The sequence below is a fragment of the Trematomus bernacchii genome, unplaced genomic scaffold (assembly GCF_902827165.1).
Source record: "Trematomus bernacchii unplaced genomic scaffold, fTreBer1.1, whole genome shotgun sequence".
In the NCBI taxonomy this organism is placed as follows: domain Eukaryota; kingdom Metazoa; phylum Chordata; class Actinopteri; order Perciformes; family Nototheniidae; genus Trematomus; species Trematomus bernacchii.
In genome coordinates this window covers 10,588,991-10,601,857 of record NW_022988098.1, presented here as the reverse complement: position 1 = coordinate 10,601,857, position 12,867 = coordinate 10,588,991, and the positions used below count along the sequence as shown (strand labels likewise).

At 43.3% G+C, this 12,867-nt stretch overlaps 2 protein-coding genes across 2 annotated transcripts in view; one reads left to right on the top strand and one right to left on the bottom strand.

Annotated features, from left to right (window-relative positions):
* The window catches only part of LOC117475663 (nuclear factor 7, brain-like), an 863,632-nt gene that overhangs the window by 177,958 nt on the left and 672,807 nt on the right, over positions 1 to 12,867 (top strand). The gene's annotated exons all lie outside the window — the stretch shown is intronic.
* LOC117475391 (odorant receptor 131-2-like) lies at positions 3,085 to 12,000 on the bottom strand. Its single transcript, XM_034121537.1, has 5 exons — positions 11,966 to 12,000; positions 11,712 to 11,870; positions 4,819 to 4,959; positions 4,192 to 4,456; positions 3,085 to 3,489 (listed from the first exon to the last, which is right to left on the bottom strand). Exons 1-5 carry the CDS (start codon positions 11,998 to 12,000, stop codon positions 3,085 to 3,087), a joined length of 1,005 nt encoding a protein of 334 aa, XP_033977428.1.

The window sequence follows — 12,867 nt, the reverse complement described above, 5'->3', positions numbered from 1 at the left end:
TTTGTCTGTTTTTTTATTCATATTTCCTCTTGGGATGCTGCATTTAATTTACTTTCGGATGTGTGTGAAGGTGGATCCATCTAGTGGCCAAAACATAGTATTACATCCTCTCTTTAATTTTGAGTCACAGGGGAGTTAGACAAAGTATTCTGATATTTCATTTGAGTAAAAGTAGTAATACCACAATGTTTAATACTATGTACAACAAAGTAAAAGCCCTACATTCAAAAATATTGCTTATGTACAAAAGTTTTAGCTACAAAATATAGGCTATTAAAGTAAAAATAAGTAAGAGATATAAGATTAGATGGACCTCTATTTATCCCTGTAGGGAAGTTCACGTGTGATGGCATCAACAGAATAAGAAGAAATACAGATATTACATATGGAATAAACACAGGAATAACAATAACACCACAGCTGTCGTTGTACATTTTACTCTATAATCTGTTTCATATTTAATACTCCATATTCCATATATTTTGAATATATATATATATATTTGTATATATATATATAATATCTGCATGTATATTTTCTATTTCGACATGTATATTTTCTATTTTCTATTTTATTTTATTTTATTTCTATTCTTGTATATTTTGTAGTTTTGTTTTATTGTAAAATGCCTTTTATGCTGCTGTAACAAAAACAATTTCCCAATTTGGGATCAATAAAGTACGATCTATCTATCTATCTATCTATCAAGAAGGCCCAGCAGCGTCTGCACTTCCTGAGGGTGCTCAGGAAGAACAACTTGGCCACTAAGCTGCTGGTGACCTTCTACCGCTCTACCATCGAGAGCCTATTAACATACTGCATCACAGTGTGGTACGCCAGCTGCACTGAGGCCGACAGGATGAGGCTCCAGAGAGTTGTAAAAGCAGCACAGAGGATCATCGGCTGCCCTCTCCCCTCCCTAATGGACATTTTCACCTCCCGCTGCCTCAGTGGAGCCAAAAACATTGTTAAGGACAGTTCACACCCCGGCTTTCAGCTGTTCGACCTGCTGCCCTCCGGCAGGCGCTACAGGTGTATCACATCCAAAACAAACAGACTCAAAGACAGTTTTTTCCCAAGAGCCATCATTGCTCTTAACAACTGAAAGTCATACCTCTTAATCATCCTGCATGTGAAATAAATGTGACTCTGTATATATATATATGTCATTATTATTATTATTATTGTTATAAATACATACCTACTATTATTATTTATTACATTTTAGATTTTATTTTTTATACCCCTGGAAATAATGACTGCACTTTATTCCTTTTTCCTAAGTATAGCTGCGTGTATTTGTTGTCGTATGTTGTGATGTTTCTTGTTTTGATGGCACCTTTTGAAAGGGAGAAGCATTTATTTCTCTCATTGTACATGTATAATGACATTAAATGATTATATTCTATTCTATTCTATAATACAATATACATAAAGTATATAAGTAGTATTATACAGCTGATGCAGTTAATATTAACTTGTTAATTCACTGCAAGTGGCAGCATTATTTACAAGTTGATGAATCGTTAGTATTATTATTTGAACCTGAAAAGAAACTTGCATCTTTTGTTATTGAATAAATGCAGATTTAAAATATGTCTCTGTGTTGGGGTAGACTGGAAAGTAAACGAGCAGAATATGGAAAATACGTTTTATATATATGTTTATTTTCTTATCAAAACACACATTTGCATATTTAAACATACAATTTCAGACAACTTGTAAAACAAAAAATAAGTGTCTTAATGCGAGGGATTATACAAACCTTTTCTCACATTCAATAGACAAAATGCTTAATTGAGAAAATAATCGGAATATTAATCCATAATGACATTAATGGTTAATAGCAGCCTGTGTCTGTTGATTGTGTATATATAGGTATATACATATTTTTATATATATTTGTATTTTGTATTTGGGATTGTGGGAAACTGTATTTCGATCTCTCTGTCTGTACACACAAACTGAAAGATTGACAATAAAGTTGACTTTGATTTTGATTTAAACAGGGTCAAATCCCAGGTCTTGATTGACTTCTTGCACTATTTGTATTTTTACATTTGTTTTATTGTTTTATGTCTTATTATCAAATCAAATCAAATCAAGTTTTATTTATATAACACATTTTAAAAACGATTTTTGGTCGAGCCAAAGTGCTGTACATGTAAATAATAAATAACACATTACTACAATCGCAAAACAGAAGACAATAAATTACAACAGCAAATATAATGGGGGTGATGTGGTGACGCTTTTTGTGGCCAGTGAGAAGACGTGCAGCTGCGTTCTGGACTAGCTGCAGGCGTCTAATTGACGCCTGGTCCATACCCACATACAGAGCGTTGCAATAGTCCAGCCTTGTGGTTACAAAGGCGTTAATAACCCTTTCTAGGTCTTTAAAAGATAAAAACGACTTGGTTTTGGCCAATAGTCGTATTTAAAAAAAGCAGGTCTTGACTACAGTGCTGACCTGCTTATCAAATTTAAAAGCGCTATTGAAGGTCACTCCAAGGTTCGTGACAGAGGGGAGGATGTTTTTATTGAGGGAGCCCAGAATATCAACCTGGGAGGCTGGAGGTTGGGGTCCAAAAAAGATAACCTCAGTCTTGCTCTCATTGAGGTTGAGGAAATGTTGGCTCAGCCAGGATTTGATCTCTGCTAAGCAGTCCATCAATAGCTGTAATGAGTTAACATTTGCTTTGAGAGGCAGATAGATCTGTACATCGTCGGCGTAGCAGTGGAAGGGGATGTTGTGTTTAGTGAGAATTGAACCTAGGGGCAGTATGTACAGTAGAAAAAGGATGGGGCCCAAAATCAAGCCTTGGGGAACCCCACAGGTAAGAGGGGCTTTAGCAGAGGAGAAGGCACCTAGCTGCACTGAGAAGCTACGGTCTGTCAGGTAGGACCTGAACCATGCAAGGGCAGAGCCTGTGATGCCTGTGGACTGTTCAAGCCGTGACAATAATATTATATATTATGTTGCATTGTTGGAGGAGCTTGGGACTTGAGTTTTTCATTGCCACATCTCCACTGTAGCTGTGCATCTGACAATAAAGCTTGGAATCTTTGAATGTACAGTCTCTCTCAGTGTATCGCCTGTTTGGACGTTCTCCTCGGTCGTACTTTCATCCTCTCCTCCACTGTCCTGCATCCTTTAAAGCAGAAATGCATCCGGATGTTTCCGCTGAACTTCTTGTCTCTGAGGCCGTAGATGAGAGGGCTGAGAAGACGAGGAAGAATGTTGGTGAAGATGAAGGTGCTGAAGAAGATGTCTGTTGTCTTGTGGGGCCAATTGGTGACGAGGAAGAGGTTGATGAAGGGCTGGATGAAGGACAGCAGGCAGAGGAGCAGCTGGACCCCGTGGAGCAGGATGGTGTTTCGGGCGTTTCTCATCGAGGCTCGACTCACACCTGAAACCCCCCGAGCTGCGAGGAGCACGTTCAGATAGGTGAAGACCACCGTGAGGAAGACGAAGGAGAACAGGAGCACCTGAGGAGGAAGAGGGGAGTACTTATTAACAGAGATGGCAAAAGTACACACATCCTTTACTCAAGTAGAAGTACAGATACTCATGTTTAAAAATACTCTGGTAAAAGTAGAAGTACTGACTAAACTTCTTTACTCAAGTAAAAGTAAAGAACTATGGGCTTCGAAATGTACTTAAGTAAAAAGTACCCATAACTAGCAGCTGTTTTAAAGAGTACCTGACCTCCCTTTATATTAATAGATCAATAATGTCATTGTTAGCTAATGAATGTTTCCATGCTGAACAACGGCAACATGACAACGTTTTCATTGGTCCCTCTTCTTTAGAGAAGACCAGGAAATGATGGATACACGGATCGTGTTCAAATCAATAGGCACGCAATGACTCTAAATAATAATGATCACGCCACCAAACACACATTCAAACTAAAGGAACCAGCCTGTTTGGGAAATGTGAGAAGTAGAAAGTAAAAAGTCTGCAAAGTAACTAAAGCTATTCAATAAATGTAATGGAGTAAAAGTACACCATATACCTCTGAGCTGTAGTCGAGTAGAAGTACAAAGCAGAACAAATACTCAAGTGAAGTACCTCAAAAGTGTACTTAAATACTTGACTGAATGTACTTAGTTACTTTACACCACTGCCTGAGGGAAAGGCGTGACAAACACAAATATCAGAGAGAAATTCAACGAGATAACAAATACCTCCACCACCAGACTGAGGGTCACGTGGTACGGTGTGTTGAAGACCAAGGTGGCGTGACAGAGGACCGTCTTTGAGAAGACAGACAGAGGCTGAGTGATGAGGATGATGATGATGTCAGTGAAGGCAGGGATGAAGGACATGAGCCAGATGAGAGCGATGAGGAGGTGGGCTCTCTGCACCGTGCAGATCTGGACGTGATGAAGAGGAAGACACACGGCGATGTAACGCTCCAACGCCATGCCAGCCAGATTCAGAGGGCTGATCCTGGAGAGAGAAACACACACACACACACACACACACACACACACACACACACACACACACACACACACACACACACACACACACACACACACACACACACACACACACACACACACACACAATCTGCAGAGTTCATAACCCCCAGCTGAACAAACAAAGCACTCCACTACATTTGAATGCAGGACTTTTACTGTAACAGAGTATTCCTACACTCTGGTACTTCTACTTTTGGTCAAGTACAAGATCTGAGTACTTCTACTTTTAGTCAAGTACAAGATCTGAGTATCTTATTTCCCGAGTCCCTCCTATGTGATTATTCCTGCCGTACTTTACTTGTGAAGCGACGCAGGATGAAACCCTACCTGTTGGTGGTGATTAAGACGACCAGCATGATCCAGCAGGGGATGAATCCTGGGTTGGCGGTGTAGGTGGCGATCACTAGCCCCAGAGAAACTGTCAGCATGATCATGTCGTTAATCACCAGGTGGATGTACAGCACATATCTGCAGGAGAGGAAGAGGAAGAGGAGGAGAACATCTATATTGATTCTGACACTTCTACATCCAACTCACAGATGTAACCTTGCTTTGAGAAAAAAGATTATTAATTTAACCCTTTTAGAAGTGAAGTTATAGTCATTTGTTCTGGGAATGTCATTTTCGAGCCTGAAACCTGAAAAACAGGCTCAGGGCTTAACTGGTTTAAAAAAAAAAAAAACTCAGTCAAGCAAAATAAAATACATTTCAAAAATAAAACTACAAGTTGCAAACAAATCATTTGTGTAATCATGTAAACTAAAAGTCTTTTTTCTTTGTTTTAACATAGGTTTTTGTTTGCAGTTCTTGTTTCTTCTTTCTCAATGATCAGACTTTTGCTCTCGCTGCAGCACTCTCTTTTGCGCTCCTTCACTTTTTGTTTGAGATTCTGACACAAACCTCCCAGGTGGGCGGGACTTTCAGGGGTGCGTCCCCATTGGCTACTCAGTTTTTGAGTGACAGCCCAGTCCTCCAGCGATTATACAGTGCAGGCAGCTGCGGTGCGGTAGCTGAGATAGAACCATAGAACACCCCCAGAAGAACCAGCATTTCAATTATTATAATTAACTAAATAACTACAAGTGAACATATATGTATATGTGTAGAGCCGATGAAAGGGAGTCGGAGGCGGTGTGTTCAATATGGAATTCCACACTTTATTATCCATTAATAATCAAGACAAGGTCAGTACACTTGCTGCTCTGCATGTCTAGCTAGCATGAATGACACCAAACACCGGTACCCTCACTAACGGGTCTGGGTTGCAACACAATAATCTCAATGGTGAATTATGTATCATAACGTGTCACCACACAAGCCCCCCCAGAATTCACCCATAAACAAAATCAGCATGGCGGGGCGGAACGACAGGTCGACCCCCACGACTCCTGAGCACGGGAGTCGGGAAAACGACCTCTGCATGTGTGGCCTCCGGAAGAGGCAAGACCGGAACAACGGGTCTCAAGTCAGTGACAGGGATCAAGGCCGGGGGGCCCCCCGTCGCGGAGGTCGTGCCAGCACCACCGGCTGGCCCAAATCCAAATGGGCCGCCTTCACCCGGTCCACAGAGACGCGCTCGGCCTTACCACCCAGGTCGACCACAAGGTGTTTGTCCCCGTGCTCCAAAACACGGAAAGGTCCATCGTAAGGAGGCCGTAGAGGACCCCTGTGCGCATCGTGCCGTATAAAGACGAGCTCTGCCGAGTGGAGATCCGCGGGAACCCGGGACACCTGAGAACCATGTTGGGCAGTGGGAATCGGAGCAAAAGTCTCGGCGGTGTCCTGCAGGCAAACCCACTGTGCCGACGCCGACCAGGGAACCGATGTGTTAGGGAGGAAATCCCCTGGAACTCTCAGCGGCTGACCGTAGACCATCTCAGCCGTGGAACACTACAGATCTTCCTTGGGCGCGGTCCGCAGGCCCAGCATTACCCAAGGCAGCTTGTCGACCCAATTTCCATCCTTCAGGCCGGCTCTGAGTGCTGCCTTCATGGAGCGATGGAAACGTTCACAGAGGCCATTAGCCTGAGGGTGATAAGCGGTTGTCCTGTGAAGCTTAACCCCCAGACCACACGCCACGGCGTTCGAGAGCTCAGACGTGAACTGCGAACCCCGGTCAGAGGAAATGTCCGACGGGGTGCCAAACCGACACACCCACGTCGCAATGAAAGCCCGGGCTATGTCAGCCGCCGACGTCGACACGAGAGGAATTGCCTCCGGCCAGCGGGTCATCCTGTCCACCATGGTGAGGAGGTAGGTAAAACCCAGAGAGGAGGACAATGGACCCACTAGGTCGATGTTGACGTGGTCAAACCTCCTCTCTGGCACCATGAAACGTTCCAAAGGGGCTTTCGTGTGGCGATGCACCTTAGCGCGTTGACAAGCCACGCACTCACCAGCCCAAGTCCTCACGTCCTTTTTTAGTCCCCGCCAGACGAACTTCGCGGCCACCAAGCGCACCGAAGGTTTACAGCCGGGGTGAGACAGGTCGTGCACCGCCTCGAAAACGGAGCGCCTCCAACTGGCGGGAACGACCGGCCGCGGCAGGCCTGTGGAGACGTCGCACAGGAGAGTAACGCCTGCGTCACCGAAAACCACGTCTTCCAAGCGCAGCCCCAAGCTGTCCTCCTTCAGGGCCTGTACGCCGGGGTCCGTGACCTGGTCCGTCGCCATGCGGGTATAGTCCAGGCCCAACTGGACGGCCCCGATGACGACCCTGGAGAGGCAATCTGCGGCTAGCCACGTGCTTAATGTCTGTGGTGAACTCTGAGATGTAAGACAGCTGCCGCTGCTGATGTGCAGACCAAGGCTCAGCCACTTTTGACATGGCGAACGTGAGCGGCTTGTGGTCAACAAACGCCGTAAATTCACGGCCTTCCAGCAAAAAACGGAAGTGCCGCACGGCCAGCTAGAGTCCAAGGAGCTCTCGGTCAAAGGCGCTGTACCTGCGTTCCCTGGGCGTCAGCTGACGGCTGAAAAAGGCGAGTGGCTGCCAAGCGCCCTCCACCCACTCGCCCTCCACCCACTGCTCGTGCACCGCACCAACGGCGTAGTCCGATGCGTCTGTGGTAATGGAGATGGGAGCCATGGATGATGGGTGCGCCAACAGGGCCGCCTGAGCCAACGCGGTCTTGACCTCCGTAAAAGCAAACTCAACTTCCGCCGTCCAGTCGATCGCCTGGATGGGGGTTGTACCATTCAAAGCCTCATACAGCGGCCGCATAATGTGTGCGGCCCGGGCGATGAAACGGTGGTAGAAAGTCACCATCCAGGGGATGCATGGTGGTATCCGCGCGCCAGGTCCACTTTAGAAAACACCAGCGTACCGGCCAGATGTGCTGAAAAGTCTTGAATGTGTGGCACTGGGTAGCGGTCAGGTGTCGTGGCGTCGTTGAGGCGGCAGTAATCCCCGCACAGGCGCCAACCGCCGTTCGGCTTGGGAACGACGTGCAGAGGAGAGGCCCAAGGACTGTCAGAAAGGCGGACGATACCCAGGCGTTCCATGGTTGAAAACTCCGCCCTCGCTACTGCAAGCTTAGAAGGGTTCAACCGCCGGGCCCTGGCGTAGACTGGGGGACCTTCGGTGGTGACGTGGTGCTCCACCCCATGCTTGGTGGTGAGTGCGGAGAAGGTGGGTAGCGTCAGGTCTGGAAATTCAGCCAACAGCCTGAGAAAAGTGTACGCCCCATGTACTGTCCTCCAATACACAAACACATAGGCCTCACGCCGTACGTGCGAATGGGGCCGCCATTAGCCGTCGTCCGCGTCCCCCACGAGCGACGTCTTCCCTCGACGCAGGAACCACACTCCGTTGAGTGCCTGTGTCACACAGAAACAAGCTTCCTGAGACTCTGTCGCTGACGAAGAGAAGCCTGCTCGTGCCGCCAACGCTCAGGGCCACTACTGAGCGCCGGCTCCTCCGTTTCCCGGAGGTTTGTAACTGCAGGGAGCGACACACTTCTTCGCCCTGGCCCCGAACCGCGCGTGGTAAAGACACTCTCCTGTGTCCCCACGCCGGCTTGGTACCGTCGCGTCCAGCCTCCCCCAAGCCTTCTTAACTGTTGAGGGGGCGCTGAGCGTCACAGCTAGCGCCTCTGCACCGGACTGCTGGGTAGCCAGGAAAAAACGGTCGGCCTCTTCAGCCAAGGCACGGGGCTCCGTAATGGACGTGTTAGCTAGCGCCGTCTGAACCCGGGAAGGCAAGTGGCGCAGGAATGTCTCCATAAACAAAATCCGGGGATCTTCCCCCCTAGCAGATTCATCATTTTCTCCATTAGCTGAGATGGCTTGCTGTCTCCTAGGCCTTGAATGTCAAGAATCTGGCGGGCCCTCTCCTTAGCAGATAAGCTAAATGTCTTAAGGAGAAGGGCCTTAATCGCCTCATATTTGCCATGGTGTGGGGGGTCTGCGATAAACCCCACCAACCTGGATGACGTGGAGCTTCCCAGCGCAGCTACCACGTGGAAATATTTCAAGTCCCCGTCACGGACTTGCCGGCAGGCAAAGTGTGCCTCCACGTGTGCGAACCACGCCGCAGCAGCATGCTCCCAAAACTCCGGCAGTTTAACAAAAACATCGCGATCAGCCATGTTCATTAAGTCTTCGGAAACTTTCACGAAAACGTCAGGGTCACCAGTGTAGAGCCGATGAAAGGGAGTCGGAGGCGGTGTGTTCAATATGGAACTCCACACTTTATTATCCATTAATAATCAAGACAAGGTCAGTACACTTGCTGCTCTGCATGTCTAGCTAGCATGAATGACACCAAACCCCGGTACCCTCACTAACGGGTCCGGGTTTGCAACACAATAATCTCAATGGTGAATTATGTATCATAACGTGTCACCACAGTATTCATAATTCGTGTTGTTTGTGTTGTACTATACGGTCTGTTTCTTTATTGTGTTAAGTGAGAAGTAAAGCTGTGCTATGAAAGTTAGCTTTTGCTACCTTTAGATCCATAACAATGCAAGCTAAGTAGCCTAACAGTTAGCTACATAGCTAGCAGTGAGTGAGCGTTCAGACACCGGCGCACACACTCAAACGGACTCGTGTGCCTGACTCTACCAACAGGCTTTCATGATTCTGTTTAGATATGCAAGTATAAGCCATGATAGCTTATTTTATTAACATGCTAATTTGATATGAAAATCAATGGAGGCTGAGTTAACTTTGTAGGAAAACCTACCGTCCATGATGCCCCTGAGCTGTGTTTTATTTGTTAACTTCATATTTTTCATTTCCTAAAACATTTATTTTCCTCTCATATTAACAGTGTGGATCATTGAGACAGCGTGGTGTCCAGAGTCTTATCCCGTTTTCCCACTTCCTCTGAGGGGACAGCACGGAGGGGGGGGGGGCATGAAGAAAGACCTGCACCAGCTTCATCCACGCTGGCGTTGCTGTTATCACTGGCTCAGTGTCATTTCATTTGACCAAATGTCTTTACATATACATTTAATAGATTTTATTATTATCCACCTTTTTGTTTTATGTCCTTTTATTTAAAACATTCTTTGAGACTTCATCTTCTGGTTCAAATTTCAATAAATGTAATTTGTATAATCACTCTTTTGTCTTTATTCTACATGAAAATGTTAGAGATTCCATTCAAATCTGTTGATTATTCATATCTTCCTCAGGCTAGGAATAGTAGGCTATGTCGAGTTTTTAATGCTAAATGTATATCATTTTCTCACAGGATATAGAATGAGACAACACAGTTTTTATCCATTGTGTATGAATGCTTCAGCTCTTCAGACCAACATAGTAAGATGTGAGCATGGTCCTAATTGTGTTGGTATGCAACCTAGGTCTGGTCTGTTTAATAAAGCAAATCTGCCACTTTTATATTGTAGAATTTGTTATATTAAAGCAGTCTTTAATTGTTTGTCCTAAACATAGCAATATATGCTTTTGAAATGTAACAGTCTTTGAAAAAATAATAGTATACAGTTTATATTGTGTATCACCTTTAGCTTGAAAATACATAGATGTGTTTTTTTAATCTAAAAAATAAATAGACCGACAGACACTTTATCAATCCCAAATTGGGAAATTATTTAACAGCAGCAGTGTGTTCAGGTATTAAAATATTTAAAATTGGAATAAAGTTTAAGGACACACAACACAAGTATAATGCACAGCAATCCATAAGATAAGTCTGATATTTTCATGAAAACCCCCCAGGAGGCACCAACACTAACGTGGCCGAGTGGACTCCGGAGTTTGCTGCATGAGTTGCACTGTATGATCTGTGGTGTAGTGGGCTGTCACTCAAAAACTGAGTAGCCAATGGGGACGCACCCCTGAAAGTCCCGCCCACCTGGGATGTTTGTGTCAAAATCGAAAACAAAAAATGAGGGAGCGCAAACGAGAAGAGCTGCAGCGAGAGCAAAAGTCTGATCATTGAGAAAGAAGCAAAGAGAACTGCAAACAAAAACCTATGTTAAAACAAAGAACAAATACTTATAGTTTACATGATTACACAAATGACTTGTGGTTTTATTTTTGAAATTTATTTTATTTTGCTTGACTCAGTTTTTTTTTCTTTTAAACTCATAGTTTTGCATTATTCTGAGAAAGTGTTGCTTTATCTTTATGATACAAAACTAATCCCATATGATAAGGGCTGCACAATTAATATATATGTTATGCACTATATGGACAAGTGCAATACTCAAATCTCAGGATGCAACATATTTGTGAAAGGCTAAATATGTTTTAAAATAATAACAATAATAATAAAAATACATGTTATTTATATAGCGCTTTTCCTGATGCTCAAATCGCTTCACAAGCAAGATAGAAATACAATGTTTAGAAGAACCTTGGAGCTGCAGAGATATCAGAGCCATTCATATCCTGCAGAAATGATCAATCCCTCCATATTATGGAATAATGTCGCAGTTGCAATATCAGTCAAATAATCGCAGATAGTTATTTTTTCCTAATTGTGCAGCTCACGTTTTAATCATTTAATATTTCTTGTTTTAGGTCTACAACCTTTCCATATGTTAAAAGGACATTTGCTGTCACCTAAACAACGTTTCAATCTATTTTAATATACTTGTTTTAGAGCAAAGCATTAAAACAACAGCTGATTCCAACCTTTTTTACAAACGTGTAAGTACCACACTCTTCATTTAGACATTTAAGCAGATCTGAATATCAAGCACAATCTGTTTTAGTGTGACTATGTTCACATATTTGTTTATCACCTGGGGTCTCGCTGGAAGTCCTTGCTCTTGAAGTATGTGTAGACAAAAGCTCCATTGATGCAGATGATGGTGAATACCAGGAAAAAGGTGATGAAGTTCTTTGTGAAAGCTTCGTTATAGCTGTCGAAACGTCTGCTGGAGTTCATATTGTCCTCAGAGCTGGAGACACAAAACACAGAACACAGATTAAATGAGAATAAGAGCCTTCGTTGTTCTTTAGTAAATCAAACTCCTTAGCTTAGCTCTAAACATGCCTGCTGTAAGAGGAACAGGAAGAGCAGCAGTTCATTATATAACAATATATACAAATATAACAAAAAGTAAACATCTAAGGAAAGTTAACATTTTGTGGGATTTCTTTGTATACTACAGTGTTAGAAAAATAACATTCTATTTTCAGTATATAATTGTTTTTATTGTTTTACGCTCTGATATAAAATATTAAAACAAACAAAACACAATCAGAAAATCTAGATGTGTTTTTCCGCATTTAGTTGAAGCTTCTCGAGGCTTTTAAAGGCCTTTTGAAGAAGAACACAGTCAGACAACGGTATTATTATATTAAAAATATAACAAAAAGTTAACATCTAAGGAAAGTTAACTTAGTGGTTTTCTGGCATTTATTTGTATACTATAGTATTAGAAAAAATAACATTATATTTATATATTTTATACCAATTTACATCATTCAGCAGTCTATAAATGTTCACTCTGTAGTCTGTAATTAAAATGATAAATGCATAAGTTCAGAATATTGCTTTAAATGACATTTTACAATGAACTAATTTCACTATTTGTGCACCTAGAGTCATACACATTACATTTAAACTATCCATAATGTAAATAAAGTAAGAACGTTTTTTAAAACATTGCAACATTAAATCGTTTCACACTTCTTAACAGAAGAAACACTTAATATCAGCTGCAACAACAGACTCTCACCTGCTGACTCTCTGAATCCTCCAGCAGCCAGTCAGCTCCTTTATAATTGTGTGTGTGTGTGTGTGTGTGTGTGTGTGTGTGTGTGTGTGTGTGTGTGTGTGTGGGTGTGAGGAGCATTGTGAACTTTTGATCATTAAAGTTAGTGAGGATGTTCCCCCGTAATCAAAATTTGCATTAATTTGCCGACTTTGAAATTAAAATGTATAGATGCATT

Coding starts and splice junctions, on each gene's coding strand:
- LOC117475391 (XM_034121537.1), bottom strand. CDS start 12,000: ATGAACTGCTGCTCTTCCTGTTCCTCTTACAGCAG. Junction 11,871..11,965: donor TCCTGTTCCTCTTACAGCAG/GCATGTTTAGAG, acceptor TTGTGTCTCCAG/CTCTGAGGACAATATGAACT. Junction 4,457..4,818: donor GTCTTAATCACCACCAACAG/GTAGGGTTTCAT, acceptor TTCTCTCTCCAG/GATCAGCCCTCTGAATCTGG.